This window comes from Oncorhynchus kisutch, linkage group LG13, assembly GCF_002021735.2.
Source record: "Oncorhynchus kisutch isolate 150728-3 linkage group LG13, Okis_V2, whole genome shotgun sequence".
In the NCBI taxonomy this organism is placed as follows: Eukaryota; Metazoa; Chordata; class Actinopteri; order Salmoniformes; family Salmonidae; genus Oncorhynchus; species Oncorhynchus kisutch.
In genome coordinates this window covers 19,631,020-19,653,480 of record NC_034186.2, presented here as the reverse complement: position 1 = coordinate 19,653,480, position 22,461 = coordinate 19,631,020, and the positions used below count along the sequence as shown (strand labels likewise).

The 22,461-nt window shown below is 42.5% G+C and overlaps 1 protein-coding gene across 4 annotated transcripts in view; it reads right to left on the bottom strand.

Annotated features, from left to right (window-relative positions):
• Positions 1-6,517: 6,517 nt before the first annotated feature.
• trappc8 (trafficking protein particle complex subunit 8) overlaps positions 6,518-22,461 on the bottom strand; it is a 78,248-nt gene continuing 62,304 nt past the window's right edge. For all 4 annotated transcript variants that reach the window (XM_020499423.2, XM_031785726.1, XM_020499425.2 and 1 more), the window contains 9 exons: positions 20,638-20,785; positions 17,876-17,972; positions 14,798-14,866; positions 14,661-14,719; positions 14,191-14,394; positions 11,453-11,554; positions 9,708-9,850; positions 8,763-8,852; positions 6,518-8,184 (listed from right to left, as the gene is read on the bottom strand). In XM_020499423.2, coding sequence (XP_020355012.1) covers positions 7,950-8,184; positions 8,763-8,852; positions 9,708-9,850; positions 11,453-11,554; positions 14,191-14,394; positions 14,661-14,719; positions 14,798-14,866; positions 17,876-17,972; positions 20,638-20,785 — 1,147 coding nt within the window. In that variant the 3' untranslated portion in view covers positions 6,518-7,949. The remainder of the gene's footprint in view (positions 8,185-8,762; positions 8,853-9,707; positions 9,851-11,452; positions 11,555-14,190; positions 14,395-14,660; positions 14,720-14,797; positions 14,867-17,875; positions 17,973-20,637; positions 20,786-22,461) is intronic.

The window sequence follows — 22,461 nt, the reverse complement described above, 5'->3', positions numbered from 1 at the left end:
TTATGCAAGAATGGGCTGCCATCAGTCAGGATGTGGCCCAGAAGTTAATTGACAGCATGCCAGGGCTGATTGTGGAGGTCTTGAAAAAGAAGGGTCAACACTGCAAATATTGACTCCTTGCATCAACTTCATGTAATTGTCAATAAAATAATTTGACACTTATGAAATGCTTGTATTCTTGTTCTTATGAATACTTCAGTATTCCATAGTAACATCTGACAAAAATATCTAAATACACTGAAGCAGCAAACTTTGTGGAAATTAATATTTGTGTCATTCTCAATACTTTTGGCCACGACTGTAGGTCAGCAATGGGGAGTTACTGCTTCTCACAAGAGCAGGAAACGCGTAGACGACATTTCAAGCTGTCTTTGAAAAGCCAGCCAGGTATAAAGTTTGTCTTACAGGGGCAGTGTTGCATTTTGAGACAGGCTTGAATATGCAAATAAGCCAATAGGCAGAGGATGAGCTTACATTGTTTAATTCTCTGTATTGTAATAATAATAATTGTATTTTTTAAAAGTGGTTTCTTGCAACATACAACACAATGTGATTTAGTCAGCTGTTTGGCCTATGGAGTTACAGACCATTTAAAAAATACATTCCTGTAAAGATTAGAGAGAATCTCATGTTAAATATTGTTTTAGAAATATAGCTACAGGTTCCTCTGCCTCACCTACAGCCCATTCTGGTGGGAAGCTGCTATATACCACCAAGTCAGTATCTGGATAACATGTGTGAAATGCTTGGTAATGTATGTGATTTCAACAGAGAGGTATATTTTCTGGGTGATTTGAATATTGACCAGCATTCATAAGGCTGCCCACTCAAGAGAAAGCTTCAAACGATAACTAGTGCCTGCAACCTGGTTCAGGTTATCAGTCAACCTACCAGGGTAGTTACAAACAGTACAGGAATGAAATTGTCAACATGTATGGATGCCATCTTAACAAATACTGCAGAAATTTGCTTCAAAGCAGTTCCTAAATCCATAGGATGTAGTGATCACAATATAGCAGCCATATCAAGGACAACCAAAGTTCCAAAGGCTGGGCCTAATATAGTATATGAGGTCATATAATACGTTTTGTAGTGATTCCTGTTGTTGATGTAAATAATATTTACTGGTCTGTGGTGTGTAATGAGGAGCAGCTAGATGCTGCACTTGACACATATTGCTTGTCCTAGTTACTAATACGCATGTACCCATTAAGAAAATTACTGTGAAAACTGTTAAATCCCTGTGGATTGATGAACTGAAAAATGGTTTGGTTGAGAGGGATGAGGCAAAAGGAATGGCAAATAAGTCTGGCTGCACAACTGATTGGCAAACATACTGCAAATTGATAAATCATGTGACTAAACTGAAGAAAAATAAACTACACTGTAAAACAAAGATACATACAAAGAATGATAGTAAAAAGCTTTGGAGCACCTTAATAAATGACATTCTGGGGGAAAAAAGGCAAACTCTGCTCCATCATTCATTGAATCAGATGGCTCATTCCTCACAAAACCCATTGCTATTGCCAACTACTTTAATGATTTTTTAATTGGAAAGATCAGCAAACTTAGGCATGACATGCCAGCCAGAAATGCTACTCATCCATGTATAACTGATTAAATTATGAAAGACAAGCATTGTAATTTTGAATTATGTAAAGTGAGTGTGGAAGAAATACAAAAATTACTGTTGTCTATCAACAATGACAAGCCACCGGGGTCTGACAACTTGGATGGAAAATTACTGAGGATAATAATTGACTATATTGCCAATGATATTTGAGATATCTTCAATCGAAGCAAATGTGTGTGCCCTCAGGCATGGAGGGAAGCAAAAGTAATTCCTCTACCCAAGAATAGTAAATACACCTTTACTGGCTCAAATAGCTGACCAATCAGCCTGTTACCAACCCCAGTAAACTTTTGGAAAATGGTGTTTTACCAGATACAATGCTATTTTACTGTAAACAAATTGACAGACTTTTAGCACATGTATAGGGAAGGACATTCAACAAGCACAGTACATACACATATCACTAATGATTGGCTGAGAGAAATTGATGGTAAAAAGATCGTGGGATCTGTTTTGTTAGACTTCAGTGCGGCTTTTGACATTATCAATCATAGTCTGCTGATGGAAAAACATGTGTTATGGATTTACACCCCCTGTTATATTGTGGATAAAGAGTTACCAGTCTAACAGAACAGAGGGTGTTCATTAATGGAAGCTTGTCCAACAGAATCCAGGTAGAATCAGGAATTCAACGCTTAATAAAGAGCAGCAGTTAGTTTCAGAATTGGTGGCAAGGAATAAGTTAATCCTAAATATTTAAATCCAAACAAAAGCATTTTATTCGGGACAAATCATTCACATAACCATAAACCTCAACTAAATCTTGTAATAAATAAGCAAGTTGAGGCGACTAAACTGCTTGGAGTAACCCTGGATTGTAAACGGTCATGTCCTACGGGTTCTAGTTTTTTCGCACCTGGACTACTGTTCAGTGATGTGGTCAAGTACCAGAAAGAGGGATCTCAGAAAGTAACGGTTGGCTCAGAACAGGGCAGCACGGCTGGCCATTAAATGTACTCGGAGAGCTAACATGAATAATATGTATGTAAATCTCTCATGGCTCAAAGTGGAGGAGAGATTGACTTCATCATTAACTGTTTTTGTAAGAAGTGTTGACATTCTGAATGCACCGAGGTGTCTGTTTAAACTACTAGCACACAGCTCAGACACCCATGCATACTCTTCAAGACATGCCACCAGAGGTCTCTTCACAATCCAAGTCAAGAACAGACTATGGGAGGCACACAGTACTACATAGAGCCATGGCTACATGGAACTCTATTCCACATCAGGTAACTAATGCAAGCAGTAGAATCAGATTTAAAAAAATAGATAATACACCTTATGGAACATCAGGGACTGTGAAGAGACACACACACACGATAAGACACACACACAATGATTTTGTATTGTAGATATGTGGTGATGGAGTGGTGGCCTGAGGGAACACACTGAAAGTGTTGGGTCAGGTGTTATGAAATGTAATGTCATGTATTATTTTAAACTGTATGTACCCATCTGGACCCCAGGAAGAGTAGCTGCTGCATTGGCAGGAACTAATGGAGATCCATAATACAACTACAAATAATGTAAAAACATTCTTAAGTCTCATGCAGTGTAAGCCTGCAATGAACACCACATATAGGCTACTGCAGGCTATATCATAGAAATCGAAAGCTATTTCCATGTGAAAATGTTATAGGATTTGCTCCATTTGTTTTGTTTGTAGGCCTACATTATGCTCAAATAGCCACTGTCTAAAACTGTAAGGGTACAGCCTCAGTGTTCTAGGTCAATGAAAAGTGGTCAGATGAAGCAGATGCTAAGCTACAGGACCATTTTGCTAGCACAGACTGGAATATGTTCTGTGATTCCTCTGATGGCATTGAGGAGTACATGACATCAGTCATTGGCTTCATCAATAAGTGCATCGATGATGTCGTCCCCACTGTGACAGTACGCATATACCCCAACCAGAAGCCATGGATTACAGGCAACATCCACACTGAGCTAAAGGGTAGAGCTGCCGCTTTCAAGGAGCGGGACTCTAACCCGGAAGCTTATAAGAAATCCTGCTATGCCCTCCGACGAACCATCAAACAGGCAAAGCTTCAATACAGAACTAAGATTGAATCGTAGTTCACAGGCTCTGACGCTCGTCGGATGTGGCAGGGCTTGCAAACCATTACAGACTACAAAGGGAAGCATAGCCGAGAGCTGCCCAGTGACAAGAGCCAACCAGACGAGCTAAACCACATCTATGCTCGTTGAGGCAAATAACACTGAAACATGCATAAGAGCACCAGCTGTTCCGGAAGACTGTCTGATCACGCTCTCCGCAGCTGATGTGAGTAAGACCTTTAAACAGGTCAACATTCACAAGGCCGCAGGGCCAGGCGGATTACCAGGACATGTACTGCGAGCATGCGCTGACCAACTGGCAAGTGACTTCACTGACATTTTTAACGTCTCCCTGTCCGAGTCTGTAATACCAACATGTTTTAAGCAGACAACCATAGTGCCTGTGCCCAAGAACACAAAGGTAACCTGCCTAAATGACTACCGACCCATAGCACTCACGTCTGTAGCCATGAAAAGCTGGTCATGGCTCACATCAACACCATTATCCCAGAAACCCTAGACCCCCTCCAATTTGCATACTGCCCCACAGATGATGCAATCTCTATTGCACGCCACACTGCCCCTTCCCACCTGGACAAAAGGAACACCTATGTGAGAATACTATTCACTGACTACAGCTCAGCATTCAACCCCACAGTGCCATAAAAGGACCCTGGGACTAAACACCTCCGTCTGCAACTGGATCCTGGACTTCCTGACGGGCCGACCCCAGATGGTAAGGGTAGGTAAGAACACATCCGCCACGCTGATCCTCAACACAGGGGCCCCTCAGGGGTGCGTGCTCAGTCCACTCCTATACTCCCTGTTCACTCATGACTGCACAGTCAGGCACAACTCCAACACCATCATTAAGTTTGCAGATCAAACAACCGTGGTAGGCCCGATCACCGACAACGGGCAGCCTATAGGGAGGAGGTCAGAGATCTGGCCGTGTGGTGCCAGGACAACAACCTCTCCCTCAACGTGATCAAGACATAGGAGTTGATTGTGGACTACAGGCAAAAGAGGACCGAGCATGCCCACATTCTCATCGACAGCGCTGCAATGCAGGTTGAGAGCTTCAAGTTCCTTGGTGTCCACATCACCAACAAATTAAAATTGTCCAAGCACACCAAGACAGCTGTGAAGAGGGCATGACAAAACCTATTCCCCCTCAGGAGACTGTGGCATGGGTCCTCAGATTCTCAAAAGGTTCTACAGCTGTACCAGAGAGTATCCGGACTGGTTGTATCACTGCCTGGTATGGCAACTGCTCAGCCTCCGACCGCTAGACACTACAGAAGATAGTGTGTACTGCCCAGTATATCACTGGGGCCAAGCTTCCTGCCATCCAGGACCTCTATAACAGGCGGTGTCAGAGAAAGGCCCTAAAAATTGTCCAAGATTCCAGCCACCCTAGTCATAGACTGTTCTCTCTGCTTCCGCATGGCAAGCAGTACCGGAGCGCCAAATCTAGGTCCAAGTGGCTTCTAAGCAGCTTCTACCCCAAGCCATAAGACTCCTGAACATCTAATCAAATGGCTACCCAGACTATTTACAATGCCCCCCCTCTTTTACACCACTGCTACTCTGTTATCATCTATGCATAGTCACTTCAATAACTCTTACCTACATATTACCTCAACTAACCAGTACCCCCTGTATATTGCCTCACTATTGTTATTTTACTGCAGCTCTTTAATTACTTGTTACTTTTATTTCTTATCCGTATTTAATTTAACTGCACTGTTGGTTAGGGGCTCGTAAGTATGCAAGAGGACTGACTGGCTACTCCTTCGGATCCAGTTTTTTCTTCTTAGTTTTCTTTTCCTACCCACTGTGCTTCTACATCTGCATTGCTTGCTCTTTGGGGTTTTAGGCGGGGTATGTATGTATGCATGCATGTCAGGATGTGTACATATGTTTTACACTTGTTTGGTTACTACATGATTCCATGTGTGTTATTTCTTAGTTTTGATGTCTTTACTATTATTCTACAATGTAGCAAATCGTCAAAATAAAGAAACCCTTCAATGAGTGTGTCCAAACTTATGACTGGAACTATATATGTATATTGTCATCATTTAGCAGATACTTTAATCCAGAGTGATTTACAGGAGCAATTGTTCAAGGGCACCGACAGATTGTTCACGTAGTCAATTCTGGGATTCAAGCCAGTGAAATTTCAGTTACTGGCTCAACACTTAACCAATAGGCTACCTGCCTCCCCAGGTAAGTAGCTTTGTCAGTTGGTGACAACTGCCTATGTAAAAAGGGCTTTATAAAATATTTGATTGATTGACTATACCTTGATCCTGAAGCAATGCCAAGGAAGTGCAAGTGTGTGTGCCAGCAAGAAAGAGTGACAGGACAGAATGAAGACATCGCTCTTAATGCATTCAAATCATAAAAAGCGCAATCTATTTAGCAGCGATGGCATTGAGACGAAGCAGACGAACAGAGGCTAATTGAAGTTTGGACTACATTCATTGCATCTACAATCAACCCTTCCTTAAACCATAATAAAAGAGGAAGTCACTAATGTTGCCAATCACATCAGATCTTTTTCAGAGCTGATCTTATTGGTCAAAAGACAAATTAGTGAGGTAGAAAAAATCTGAATTGGGCTGCCTCTAAACGCAGCCTGTCTTCTTCCCAAATGGCACCCCATTCCCTTTATAGTGCGCATAGGCCTCTGGTCAAAAGTAGTGTAATGGAGAATAGGATGCCATTTGGAAAACATCCTAAAACTCAGTCAGTCTATAAAGTACAACTACAAATCACAACATTGTCTACACATTGCACACATAGGGGAGACGGTTACTTTCTCACAGCCCACATCATTGGTTACATTTTTATTTATATTTACAGTAAATTTGTTATAAATATAATACATAATCTGAAAAGCATTTGAGTAAATACATACATTTAAATAACAGCTTGAGCACAAGGTGGAAGTCCAATGAGGGAGATGTATAGGGATCATGTTGACTTTACTGGTTCATACGTTGGTTTGTTTGTTTTGTAGAAAACTAAATGTGTGCACGTGGTGACTGACAGCACGGTCAGTCCAGATGGACTACAGGCTCACAGACAGGTGGGACAGGCAGTATCTGTATTAGAACCTCTCAGTCAGAGTTTGTTTGTCAGTCACATACTGTAGTATAGTGGTTAAACGCTGGGTCATATTCTAAAATGTTTGTGATGTGCTGATGGTCTGGTCCATGTGACCACACAACAGAAAACCCTGGTCATGGTCAGTCTCATTGAGGCAGAGGCAGTTTTTCCTACTTTCTCATCCTGGTTAATCCAAGAAGTAAACGACATCTGTCGCCACGGTGACAACTGCTCAACAACATGCGATTAGTTTTTCAACAATAAAAATAAAAATAAATCTCTGGCGGTAGACAGATGACACCAGTGTCGTAGGAGACAGATGTTGTAAACTCAGACGGCAACAGCGTGTCTGTTCTCCTCCCCGTTCACTGGTCAATTTCATCAAATAAAAAAGGTCAAAACCAAAGTGCATCAGCTGAGATGACAGAATAACAAACAGCAATAATACACAGAGAGAAAACAGATCCTTCTTCCACATGTAAGTCCATGATGCTTTGCTTTGTTGCTGGGACATAACATAGCTACTGGGGGGTTTATTTAACAACAGTCTGACCATTGCAGTGGTTACAAGCTCAATTGATGCCCAATTCCATTCAAACATTTTATATATATTTTTAAATACATCTTACATCAAAACTGCTTTCCTTAGTCCAGTATTGAGTGTACTAGTTTGGAAAAAAGAGTCAAATTTTTAGGGAGTGGAGTGGTGGAAAGATATTTCTGCTTGGTAGCTGGTTCCGAGCTTTCAATAGTTTCTTAACCAATGGGGAGCCTTGGTAGTGGTGATTTGCAGATAATTGTTCATTGGTTATTGTTGGGTGGGTGGGCGGGCAGGCAGACTTAGGATCCTAATCGTTAGGGCACACTGTAGTAAAACCTTTTGCAACAGAAAATGAAAAATAGCCTTTCAAGTAGTCCCTCCCTGTTTTCTTCAGGTTTATGCCTAATGAAGACAGCCCAGTGTTCAAGCATTGTTGATCGTAAAGAGCGGGTGATGTGGGATTTGGAAGATATTTCTTGCTGGGTGGGTCTCTGAGCTCTCAACGCTGTTGTTGCCAACAAATGGAGAGTCTTCGTAGTGATGATTGACAGATGGTGGTTAATTCATAGTTGATGATGGGGGGCAGGACAATGTTCAGGTGCTGTTAATGATGATTAGTCCAGGCGTGGCCGTCTGCTGGCTGGTCTCACACATGGCTCCCTGGTCAGCCAGCTTGGCGAAGACCCGTGGAGTTCCCAGGTTATAGACGCCCGCATGCAGGAAGCCGGCTCTCAGCGGCAGCCGCATCACTTCCTGTGCCCTCAACTGCAGCTTGTATTGAGTCTGGCCCAGCCATGTAAATGAACCGTGCACCTCAAGAGACTCAGGACTGATGGAGGGAGGAAGAGGGAGAGAAAAAGGGATGATGAAAGAGGGGGATGAGAGGAAAACAATGAAAATTAAAACCTGGAGGATGAACGGGATGCAGTTATCAGGTATACATGTGCTCAGGGACATGAGGAATAGATGGCAGATTTAAAGATGCACTGTGCAGAAATCGCTCCGTCATTTCCTGGTTGCTGAAATTCTAAGTGTGTCTAATTTAAGTTTGTGACAATACAATTAAGTATCATGTAGAGAATCATTGCGTCATCTAAACTGCTGTGAAATATATTTTTCATAACCAAAAAGATTGTATTTTGAAGCTGGTGTACAAAACCAAAAGATGCAAAAATGAAAGATTAAGCAAGGGAAGCATAGAAATAGTGCACATAGAACATATCTACTGCTTCTTAGACTTGCCTTCAATGAGAATGACAGATCTACAAGTACAAGTTCTACATGAATTTAGTCGGGTCGCCCAAAAAGTTACATATTGCATCTTTAACAGTACAGTGCGGAGCTAACGCACTAATAGGAGAAAATAGGACTAGGGACTACTGTGGGTGTGCGTGTGATTATATTTACCTGGTAGTTTTGTGTCGAAGGTCAATGATGGCATCAACTTGAGCCAGGGAGCAGTTAGATAGAGTCAAAATGACTGGAACCATACAGAGACTACATATAGACAGAGGGGGAGAGAGGCAGAGGGCGGGTAGTGAGGGGGAGAAAAGGGAAGGGGGAGTGAGCGACAGCGGGGGCGAGAGGGAGGGGGCGAGAGGGGGGTTATTATACTCATTCTATGTCACATTAACTAAAGCGCTGCACTTAATGTTCCTGACTATCAGTCTGTTTCTCCTCACTGTCTCCAAACCACACTAATAGTTATCATTTAATCTCCTCAAAGCACCTCTCTTCTGCCAGCAACAACAGTTCTAGAAATAATGACATTAGAGTTTAGAACAAAGTCATGTCAAAAGATAATCGTGTAAGTCCAGTTCTGACGAGTGAATTATGCGAGAATACGTGTGTCACCACCCTTGGGACAGGCAGGCTGACAGATTCCTCATCAACGGTTTCAGTTTAGAGTAGATTAGTATAGTGCCTGTTCAGAAGTAATTCTGCACTCCCATATCCTGTGGAGATCAGAGAGAGAGAGACACATTGCACTATCATCACAGCCCTAGCATTTCTGTCTTCCTGTCTCTTCCCCGGTCTCTTCCCCGGTCTGTATTTCAGTGCTCCAGGTGTCACCTGGCCCCTGAGCCATTCTTTTCTTCTGTTTAGAAGTCCAGTCATAGATACTGCTATAGGGCAAGTGGCATCCAAACCCATACAACCAGGACAGGTACCAAGACGCATGGGGAGAGAGAGAAGCAAAGAGATCTCTACCCTTTTCTTGGCTGGGTTGATAATGCATGCGTGCAAACATGTCTGTGTGCGTTGTGTATGGAATGTGTGTGCGGAATGTGTGTGTGCGTGTGTGTGAACGTGGGAGTGCGTGTGAACATGTCTGCATGCGTGACGTGTTACCTCTTCTGTACGAAGGAGTGGCTGTAGCTTTCGGGGTAGTGCAGGTTGGTCTTGATGAGGTGGGAGAGCTGTTCCATGGAGGGCCGTGTCATAGGAGGAGGAAGCTCTGGTTTAAACTTCAGCAGCACCATCTCTTGAGCCTCCTACAATTCCACAGGTCAGAGGAACACAACAGAATCCACACCATTATACACACAGCCTCCTACAACAGGACAGAGGAACAACACGAGGTCAGGACACAGGAACAGATGCCATTTCAACACACCATCTATACATCTCCTAAGCCTCCTACTAAACAACAGAGAAACAGAGACCATTGTGTCAAACAAACACTGCATTTATATACATGTAGTTACACAGACATTTTGTTGTGGCATAAATTGCAGCCTGCCCCGTCCAGGACTTTTGCCGTTACATGCCTTGATAGAGACATTCAGAGAACTATAATTAGACGTTTTGACAAAAGACAACTTTTCAGTTTGTGTGTGTGTGTGTGTGTGTGTGTGTGTGTGTGTGTGTGTGTGTGTGCACGCAGTCGTGGCCAAAAGTATTGAGAATGACAAATATTAATTTTCAAAGTTTGCTGCTTCAGTGTCTTTAGATATTTTAGTCAGATGTTACTATGGAATACTGAAGTATAATTACAAGCATTTCATAAGTGTCAAAGGCTTTTATTGACAATTACATGAAGTTGATGCAAAGAGTCAACATTTGCAGTGTTGACCCTTCTTTTTCAAGACCTCTGCAATCCGCCCTGGCATGCTGTCAATTAACTTCTGGGCCACATCCTGACTGATGGCAGCCCATTCTTGCATAATCAATGCTTGGAGTTTGTCAGAATTTGGGTTTTTGTTTGTCCACCCGCCTCTTGAGGATTGACCACAAGTTCTCAATGGGATTAAAGCCTATTTATTTTTGTTACAAGCCGTTTTTCGTTAAAGCCTATTTATTTTTATTACAAGCCGTGTTTCGTTAAAGCCTATTTATTTTTGTTACAAGCCGTGTTTCGTTAAAGCCTATTTATTTTTGTTACAAGCCATGTTTCGTTAAAGCCTATTTATTTTTGTTACAAGCCGTGTTTAGTTTAAAAGCTGTGTAAAGTTAATTTGTTTCAATGTACCGGTAGGCACCTGCGGCTTATAGACATGTGCAGCTTATTTATGTACAAAATACATATATTTTTTTAATTCAGTGGGTGCGGTTTATATTCAGGTGCGCTTAATAGTCCAGAAATTACGGTACATCAAGCTTTTGAGTCTACAAATGTTGGATGCATTTGCTCTTTTTTTAGTTGTGTTTTAGATTATTTTGTGGCCAATAGACATGAATGGTAAATAATGTAGTGTGTCATTTTAGAGTCACTTTTATTGTAATTAAGAATAGAACGTTACTAAAAACTCTCTACAGTAATGTGGATGCTACCATGATTACGGATAATCCTGAATGAATCGTTAATAATGATGAGAAAGTTAGATACACAAATATCATACCCCCAAGATATGCAAACCTCTTTTTTGGGGGGTATGAGATTTGTGCATCTAACTTTCTCACTCATCATTATTCACCCGATATGGATGAAAATACCCTCAAATTAAGGTTGACCGTCTGCACCTTTAACCTCAGTCATTGTTTGATTTCAAATCAAAAATTTTGGAGTATAGAGACAAAAGAATAAAATGCTTCACTGTCCCACTAATTACAGAGGGCACTGTATGTACGTGTGTGTGTGCCTGGAGTGTGTGCACCTCTTTCTGTCTGAGGGAGCAGGCCTCTTTGCCAATGGTCTGTAGTGCCACATGAAGCTGTCCTTCCAAGATCACCTGCTTGTTGTCTTCAACAACAAATGCCTGTCAACAACAAACAAATATTAGCAACCAACAACATATGCCTGTCAACAAGCATAAACAAATATTAGCAACCAACATACACCTGTCATCAACAAACAAATATTAACAACCAACAAATGCCTGTCAACAACAAATATTAGCAACCAACAAATGCCTGTCAACAACAAATATTAACAACCAACAAATGCCTGTCAGCAACAAACAAATATTAGCAACCAACAACATATGCCTGTCAACAAGCATAAACAAATATTAGCAACCAACAAACACCTGTTATCAACAAACAAATATTAACAACCAACATGTCTGTCAACAAACAAACATTAGCAACCAACATACGCATGTCAACAAACAAATAGTCAACAAGAACAAACAAACATTAGTAAATTCATTGGCCTGATGTCAATAGCAAAACAGCAAAAACAACTTCAGCAATCAGCTCAACAAAAACTTGACATAAAATTGACTATCAACGCATAATTAAAACAATGAAACAGGATGGAGAAAACAAAACAAAAAACAACTTCAGCATTTATTGACATCTTCAATAATGACATGAGTTAAATATACACTGCTCAAAAAAGGGAACACTTAAACAACACAATGTAACTCCAAGTCAATCACACTTCTGTGAAATCAAACTGTCCACTTAGGAAGCAACACTGATTGACAAAATGTCACATGCTGTTGTGCAAATGGAATAGACAACAGGTGGAAATTATAGGCCATTAGCAAGACACCCCCACAAAACGGAGTGGTTCTGCAGGTGGTGACCACAGACCACTTCTCAGTTCCTATGCTTCCTGGCTGATGTTTTGGTCACTTTTGAATGCTGGCGGTGCTTTCACTCTAGTGGTAGCATGAGACGGAGTCTACAACCCACACAAGTGGCTCAGGTAGTGCAGCTCATCCAGGATGGCACATCAATGCAAGCTGTGGCAAGAAGGTTTGCTGTGTCTGTCAGTGTAGTGTGCAGAGCATGGAGGTGCTACCAGGAGACGTGGAGGAGGCCGTAGGAGGGCAACAACCCAGCAGCAGGACCGCTACCTCCGCCTTTGTGCAAGGAGGAGCACTGCCAGAGCCCTACAAAATGACCTCCAGCAGGCCACAAATGTGCATGTCTGCTCAAACAGTCAGAAACAAACTCCATGAGGGTGGTATGAGGGCCCAACGTCCACAGGTGGGGGTTGTGCTTACAGCCCAACACCGTGCAGGACGTTTGGCATTTGCCAGAGAACACCAAGATTGGCAAATTCGCCTCTGGCGCACTGTGCTCTTCACAGATGAAGGCAGGTTCACACTGAGCACATGTGACAGACTTGACAGTCTGGGGACGCCGTGGAGAACGTTCTGCTGCCTGCAACATCCTCCAGCATGACCGATTTGGCGGTGGGTCAGTCATGGTGTGGGGTGGCATTTATTTGGGGGGCCGCACAGCCCTCCATGTGCTCGCCAGAGGTAGCCTGACTGCCATTAGGTACCGAGATGAGATCCTCAGACCCCTTGTGACACCATATGCTGGTGCGGTTGGCCCTGGGTTCCTCCTAATGCAAGACAATGCTAGACCTCATGTGGCTGGAGTGTGTCAGCAGTTCCTGCAAGAGGAAGGCATTGATGCTATGGACTGGCCTGCCCGTTCCCCAGACCTGAATCCAATTGAGCACATCTGGGACATCATGTCTCGCTCCATCCACCAACGCCACGTTGCACCACAGACTGTCCAGGAGTTGGCAGATGCTTTAGTCCAGGTCTGGGAGGAGATCCCTCAGGAGACCATCCGCCACCTCATCAGGAGCATGCCCAGGCGTTGTAGGGAGGTCATACAGGCACGTGGAGGCCACACACACTACTGAGCCTCATTTTGACTTGTTTTAAAGACATTACATCAAAGTTGGATCAGCCTGTAGTGTGGTTTTCCACTTTAATTTTGAGTGTGACTCCAAATCCAGACCTCCATGGGTTGATAAATTTGATTTCCATTGATAATTTGTGTGATTTTGTTGTCAGCACATTCAACTATGTAAAGAAAAAAGTATTTAATAAAAATATTTCATTCATTCAGATCTAGGATGTGTTATTTTAGTGTTCCCTTTATTTTTTTGAGCAGTGTACATTCCATCTATGTATAATTGGAGAAGGGAACAGCAACACCATAGAAGTTTTGGAATAGCGTGGGAGAACTAACAGTATTAAGTGAGTTGTAGTGGTTTAGTATTTATTAGGATCCCAATTAGCTGCTGCCTAGGCAGTCCAAACAGGACCCGTCAATATTTTTTTATATGTATAACAAACATACTATTGATGCGTAGGCTATGGTGTAATGGAATGTTTTGCCTTGTGGTAGGTTTTGTGGGTTGACACTTATGTAGATGTCATAAAAAGCCATAACATAACAATACATGTCACAACAGGTCTAAATATATGTGTCATAAGTGTTGTGACCATATAACAGGTTATGACACTTTATATCAGCTGTTATGACATTATGACATGATTATGACCTTGTCATAACGTGCTATGACGCTGGGTGTCAAGTAAAGTGTTTACCAATTGCAATAGAGGTCTATTTAAATTATGCAGTCGTACTAATCCTAATACAATTAGTAATAGTAGTGTATTTTAATTCTGTGATTTACCTTCCAGAGGACGATAATGTCGAGGTCCACCTCGTTGCACTTCCTGACCACACCTGTTATATCCTCAGTCCCACCCCCAGGACCCGCCCCCTGACTCCTGGAATGTCTCCCCTGTGTCTCCACGGCAATAAGCGGTCTCCAAGACTCCGAGGGCTGACACCTCCGGAAGAAGAAGTCTGCACATGGAGTGGTGGAGCTGATGATCTGAGGAGAGGAGGAGAAGAACAAGAGGAGAGGAGGAAGGAGAGGGGAAGACAATAGAGGAAAGAAGAAAGGGTGAGTGACAAGATAGCAGATAAAAAAGGGAGAGAGGAAAAGAGATGGTGGAAGGAAAACGTTGGAAAGGAAAGAAGGGAGGGAGAGAAGGTTTGGGTGGAGAGGGTAATGGTACAGCTATTTATTTTTATACATTCAGCAACACCGACCAGCAGTGACAGATAACCACTGTAAGAGGACAAGTGTTAACATACCTGTTCATTTCCAAGGCTCAGGTCTGCAAAGGTGTACTTCTCTAGTGACTTTGAGGTAGCTAAGACACAGAAGATAAGTCAGGAGAGAGAAGAGATTCTCCTCATTGTCTGACATTGTTGGTAATGAGAGTGTGTACCTTCGTGGGGTTTGCATCGTGTTGCTCTGAAGCACAGCTTGCCCCTCTCTCTGGTGGTGAGTTTGCAGTCTGGAATGACAAGAGGAGGGTGAAAGAAAGAATGAAAGAGACGTGTCCATGTCCTGTCTCCATCTGAACCGAACCCCTAACTCTAGCCCCCAACTCTAACCCCTAAGCCTAAAATATCAATTTTACAAGTGAGGACTGGCTAAATGGCCACACTTCTCAGAATTGTAGTTAGTTTAATATTCTTTTGTCGACTTCTGGTACTCACAAGTATAGTAAAACATATACAAACAACACCTCTCTAAAGGCCATCTGATTTTCTAACACATTGGAGAGACCCTGGATGTTCTCTTCAGCTTACTTATTACTATGGGCCAGCTGCAGCTCAGTGTTCTAAGCAGATAGTGTGTGAGTGAGTGTGATCAGTGTTCTAAACTCAAAGATGTGTGTGATCAAAAAACAGTTGTTACTATTACAGGAGAAGGGAACCCTGATGTAGCTTAATGTATTGTTATTACAGGAGAAGGAAACCCTGATGTAGCTTAATGTATTATTACAGGAGAAGGAAACCCTGATGTAGCTTAATGTATTGTTATTACAGGAGATGGAAACCCTGATGTAGCTTAATGTATTGTTATTACAGGAGAAGGAAACCCTGATGTAGCTTAATGTATTGTTATTACAGGAGAAGGAAACCCTGATGTAGCTTAATGTATTGTTATTACAGGAGAAGGAAACCCTGATGTAGCTTAATGTATTGTTATTACAGGAGAAGGAAACCCTGATGTAGCTTAATGTATTGTTATTACAGGAGAAGGAAACCCTGATGTAGCTTAATGTATTATTACAGGAGAAGGAAACCCTGATGTAGCTTAATGTATTGTTATTACAGGAGATGGAAACCCTGATGTAGCTTAATGTATTGTTATTACAGGAGAAGGAAACCCTGATGTAGCTTAATGTATTGTTATTACAGGAGAAGGAAACCCTGATGTAGCTTAATGTATTGTTATTACAGGAGAAGGAAACCCTGATGTAGCTTAATGTATTGTTATTACAGGAGAAGGAAACCCTGATGTAGCTTAATGTATTGTTATTACAGGAGAAGGAAACCCTGATGTAGCTTAATGTATTGTTATTACAGGAGAAGGAAACCCTGATGTAGCTTAATGTATTGTTATTACAGGAGAAGGAAACCCTGATGTAGCTTAATGTATTGTTATTACAGGAGAAGGAAACCCTGATGTAGCTTAATGTATTGTTATTACAGGAGAAGGAAACCCTGATGTAGCTTAATGTATTGTTATTACAGGAGAAGGAAACCCTGATGTAGCTTAATGTATTGTTATTACAGGAGAAGGAAACCCTGATGTAGCTTAATGTATTGTTATTACAGGAGATGGAAAACTGTTTGTAGGCAACTAACACTCTAGCCTCAGGCTGTGAACTAGTATGATCAATCAGTGGAACAGAGAGGGGAAGAGAGATGGAAAGAGGGAGAAAGGGATAAGAGACCATTTTGGCATATATACAGTACAATCTCTCTATAATCATCAGCAGCACACGAGTCAGACAGGGAGAGACCAAATAGGACAGGATTGAATAAAATAGCATATAAGGGTGTGGGGTGGTCTCTCTTTGCCACTCTGTCCTGGTGACTGCCAACTCTATAATCACCACATTTCCATATTTGATTACAGAGCGAACAAGAACAAAGTGACCTACATGCAAAAGTTCCCCCCGGTGGTGTGTGTGTGATTATTGGAACTACCCATATCTCACACTGCTCTAGGGTGCGGCTAAAAGATAATTCTGCCCTCGGCTGTGTGTCCTGGCCACCAGCCACACCACTGGTCTTCAGTCACAAAGCTAGTTCCCACAGGGATCATCTACCCAGCCTGGCAGAGCTGAAAAAGCTGAATAACAAGATCTGAATGAAAGCATTTAACACTGTATGAACTGCGAAGGGCGGTCCCATAGCTATAAATACAACATGAAAAGCCACCAATTGTAAGCCGCACTGGATAAAAGTGTCTGCTAAATGACTTAAATGTCAAATGCACTGTGACTTAGCAGCATACAAGATTCAGTAGCCTACTCTACCAACTGAACTAGGCTAGATAACCCAAGCTTACCTCTTCAAAAAGGTGAACCGCACTGATCAAACCACCAAAAGGCATATATCTAATGAACACAACATCTAAGGAACACAACCAAATACACCAAAGTCATCCAATAGACGCCAAATAGCTAAACTGGAAATTACTTTGTTGTTTTCACAGAGACACTGTTCCCTCTAATATTTTTCAGCACTGAGCAAATTTCAGGAGTTGTGAGCGGAAACTTGATTTTTTATTCTGTGAGACTTAAAAAAAAATTGTTATGCACATTATGACAACCATTTTGGGACAGATGTTTTACTTGTCCGAAAGCTCAAATCACTTAAAAAATTAATTATATGTAACACAAATGGCCAAATAGGTGACTTGCAGAGGGTAGTATTTGAAAAATTGAAGCTTGTCTCAAAACAGGACACTGCCCCTTTAAAAAACTCTGTACTTGACTTGCTTTTCAAAGACAATTAGATATGTACAAGTTTTGTGCTCTTGTAGGAAGCAATCACTCCCTCAAAATGTGCTGTAACTGGGCTAGACCCTCTGTGATCTCAAATGCACATCTATGCTTCTCTCTGAACACAGATGGAAAAAATGCTTGTGCTCGTGAAATAGGCTACTCTGATGAGCTCCTCAGCCTACAACAAAATCAACAACTCGGTCTTGAATTTAAATGTGGTTTGTTGCATTGATATGGACAAATGTTGATTCAATCCCAAGTTCCACAGTAGAGGGAACATTTGATCTGTTTAAAGCCATCGCAGGCTGGCAATTCTTCTGCGTAGGACTGCTACATTGCATATCACCTAGGGATGCAGACTCCTCAGCAACATAAAAAGCCTGAATGTAAATGTACAAATCAAAACCTGACACCAAAAAGTCAAACAGTTATCGAGTAAATGAGTTTAAAACTATTGTAGTGCTATCTGAGAGGGTTACGGAGAGCAGAGGGACAAACCTTTGTTTTCTGCTGGGTTTATACACTTGTGTAGTCTCCACTGTTTACTGCTGCTAGAGACCTGTGCAATGTGGAACTCACGCACCCCAGCCTCACTCTGTGGAAGAGAGAGAGTGAAAGAGAGAGTGCAAGAGAGAGAGTGGAACTTTTAAACAACTTTTAAAGTCTACATACTGCAGTGTTTCCCCTCTATTCATTTAGCAGCGATGGGCAAATGTTTTTATTTTTGAAAATACTTTTCGGGATGGTAAATAATTTTTAGTGTAAAGTTATACCTTATACCAGATAAAGTATGCAGAGAAGATAATGGACCTATATATTTTATAATAAGGTCATCTTTGAGAACTAACAATCACCCAAATAAAAATAAGACAGTCAGGGAGAATATAAAATTCTAAAAATGTCATGGCACGGGGACCCCAATGATTTTGTTTTGATGTTTGAGTCACTCAGATAGCACAAGATGTATAGAATGTTTGGTAGCCATGAAGTCATGGCTCACAACATCATCCTGGAAACCCAAGACCCACTCCAATTCGCAAACCGCACCAACAGATCCACAGATGACACATTCTCAATTGCACTCCACACTGCCCTTTCCCACGTGGACAAAAGGAACACCTATGTGAGAATGCTGTTCATTGACGACAGCTCAGTGTTCAACACCATAGTGACCAAAGCTAAGCTAAGGACCCTGGAACTAAATACCTCCCTCTGCAACTGGATCCTGGACTTCCTGATGAGTGGCCCCTAGGTGGTAAGGGTAGGCAACAACATCTGTCATGCTGATCCTCAACACAGGGGCCCTTCAGGGGTACGTGCTTAGGCCCCTCCTGTACTCCCTGTTCACCCACGACTGTGTGGCCAAGCACAACTCCAACACCATCATTGAAACACAAATCGGGAGGAGATCAGAGACCTGGCAGTGTGGTGCCAAGACAACAGCATCTCCCTCAACATGAGCAAGACAAAGGAACTGCTCGTGGACGACAAGAAAAGTAAGGCCAAACACGCCCCCATTCTCATCAACTGGGCTGTAGTGGAGCGGGTTGAGAGCTTCAAGGTCCTTGGTGTCCTCACCACCAACAAACTACCATGGTTCAAACACAGATGACACGACAACGCCTATTCCCCCTCAGGAGACGGAAAAGATTTGGCATGGCTCCCCAGATGCTCAAAGAGTTCTACCGCTGCACCAGAGGGCATGCTGACTGGTTGCATCACCGCCTGGTATGGCAACTGCTTGGCATCCGACAGTAAATTGCTACAGAGGGTAGTGCGTACGGCCCAGTACATCACTGGGGCCAAGCTTCCTGCCAGAGGCCCTCTATACAAGGCAGTGTCAGAGGGAGATTTTTTTGTTGTCAAAGACTCCAGTCACAAGTCATAGACTGGTCTCTCTGCTACAGCACGACAAGTGATACCGGAGCACCAAGTCTAGGTCCAGAAGGCTTCTTAACAGCTTCTATCCCCAAGCCATAAGACTGCTGAACAATTAATCAGATGGCCACTTGGACTACTTGCATTGACACCAACCCCCTTTGTTTTTACATTGCTGCTACTCTGTTTATTATGTATTCAGTTACTTTACCACCTACCTACAGTGGTTTGTCCTTTAAAAGCTGCAACGAACTGCAGCACAGCTTGCGTAGTGCCGCAGAATTCTATGGCACGTTATTTAAGTGCCAACCACTGGTACCATTAATGCTAGTTAGTGCTAGTTTTACCACCAGAGGGCATCATTGAGAACCATTTGATAGCTTTCAATAGTTGCTGTACTAGAGAATTTAAAACCTTTTTTTGTAAGAACATAGTATATGGGACTGATTAAGAACATTTGCTTAATTAATTAGCTTAATATTATGGTGTTTCTCTACCAAGAAAAATTAAAAACCCTCTGAATTTCCGTTAGGATGGAACGGAAAATATGGCGCTGTACAACGTGACGGTCGGGAGTAGGCAGGCTACACTACTGGGCTATTTAGCTAAATAATCCCTGTGTCGTGCGGGCACGCGGGAGACCAGGTTTCAATTCCCCGATGGGGAGGAAGGAGTAGCCTGTCCTTGTAAATTATTATTTGTTCTTAACCTCTCTGAACCACCCATCCGGGATCCGTTATAATTGTCATCAGCAACGCTGAATAGCATAGCGCCTAGCATAGCATAGCGCTACTAGAAAATATTCATATTCATGAAATCACAAGTGCAATATTGCAAAACACAGCTTAGCCTTTTGTTAATCCAACTGTCATCTCAGATTTTGAAATTATGCTAGTCTGCACAATTATCAGTTTCTATTTAGGTTTATGTCACCCATTAATTGTCAGTTAGAGACACAGTAGGACCCAAAAGCATAATCAGTGCTCTAACTCCCCCTTGCACTGGACTGGAGCAATGAAGTGGAGACGCAGGGTACCGTACTAAACCACAAATGACCTCTAAGTACCGCAGCATAATCACAAAACCTTTAGTAGAGCAACCACTGTGCATGTACAAATGACCTCAACTATCCTGTACCCTCGCACATTGACTCTGCAAAATGTGTACAATTGCAGAAAATGTGCTTTAAATGCAAATCTTTCCTCATCCCCATGACAAAATGTGTACAATTGTAGGAAACCAGCTTAAAACAGCAACATTTCTGTGGAGCCAAGAGGGCCTGAATGCATGTGACCATGAATAACAATTTTCCATCAAATGTCAGCTTGACAGAGTGATTAAGTGGTATATGAGTATCGTGTTGACACGTGTGTTGAGCTCACTGTGTTGATGTTCTCCACATCGACAAAGACCAGCATGCTGCCATTCCTCCCCTCCTCCTCGGGCAGTGTGTTACTACGGCAGGCGGTGGCCCGGACCGACAGAGAACGACTGGCACAGATAAATACTGTGTGACGCAGCACCCTGTGACTGAGGGAGGGGGAGATGGAGGGTGATTGGGGAGCGAGGGAAAGGAGAGGGAGCAATAGAGAGAAAGAGGAGACAAGAGGCAGGTAGGAGATGGAGAGAGGGTAGAGAAAGAAACAGATGAAAGTAATGAGAGATTGAGTAATATAAATATGTTCTTGTCATGCATTTATAACTTTTATAAAGCTGGTGCTTAAAGTAATGCCACAGGCTCTATATAGTTTCAACTACAGAAACCACATCTCCAAAATGTCCCTGAATTAAAATGACACCATTTCACTTAAACAGAGATGATCAGGGACATTCTGTGAGATTTGAAAGGCCCCTATGAAGGGAAAAATAAATTAACTTAAGTAGCATGAGCATATGTTCTCAAAAGTGCCCTAATTTGACCTCATTCTATCACCAATGAGCTGAGCAGTGAGCACCGTCATTTAAAGCGAGACTGACGAACATTCAGGGGCACATTCAGGATAACTAAGGCTGCATTTACACAGGGAGCAAAAGATCAGAATTTAGCTGCCTGTGCAACTTGGGGTGCCGACACCTACAATAAGTACCGGAACCATTTTTTATTCTACATCTGCATCTCAGTGTTGAAGGTGTCACTACAGACCCTGGTTCGATTCCAGGCTGTAATCACAACCGGCCGTGATTGGGAGTCCCATAGGGCGGCTCACAATTGGACCAGCATCGTCCGGGTTAGGGTTTGGCTGGGGTAGGCAGTCATTGTAAGTAAGAATTTGTTCTTAACTGACTTGCCTAGTAAATGAAGGTAAAATATATATTTTTTTTACTGATTTAATTAAATATACGTTACATCAGTATGAATATACTTTACATCATAGTATTCCCTTTGAAGAAGATAAATGAGGAATCTCTCATGATTCACTCTTTGGTTCGTGTACTAGTGAATAACTTTCAACTCTCCTTATGCCTCGGTCCTACTTGAATATAAAAGGCTGCTCTTGCTCCCCTAATCTCTTTCACATCACACTACTTGGCTTGTGTGTTGTAGGTGAATACCAGTCTTCTCTCTCTCTCCCTACCTGATCTCCACTTGTGTGTGTAGATTTCATGATAATTTTTTTTACTAGATCACCTCTGTTCTCTTTCTTTATCGTAATGATAATAGTTTCTTGCATCAGGCAGCTTTCCCACAGCCCTACCTGAATATAATAGCTCCTCTCTCCTACCTGATAAGCAGTCTTCTAGTAGGCCTAATGTGTAGCGAGTAAAACGCTTCCCTAGGGGAGAGAGAGTGCACCCTGTTAATCAGGTAGTGGAGAGAGAGTGCACCCTGTTAATCAGGTAGTGGAGAGAGAAGGAGCACCCTGTTATAACAGGGTGGTCTCTCTCTCTCCACTACCTGATTACAACAGGGTGCTCTCTCTCTCTCTCTCTCTCTCCACTACCTGATTACAACAGGGTGCGCTCTCTCTCTCCACTACCTGATTACAACAGGGTGCTCTCTCTCTCTCCACTACCTGATTACAACAGGGTGCTCTCTCTCTCTCTCTACTACCTGATTACAACAGGGTGCGCTCTCTCTCTCCACTACCTGATTACAACAGGGTGCGCTCTCCCTCTCTACTACCTGATTACAACAGGGTGCGCTCTCTCTCTCTCCAGTACCTGATTACAACAGGGTGCGCTCTCTCTCTCTCTCCAGTACCTGA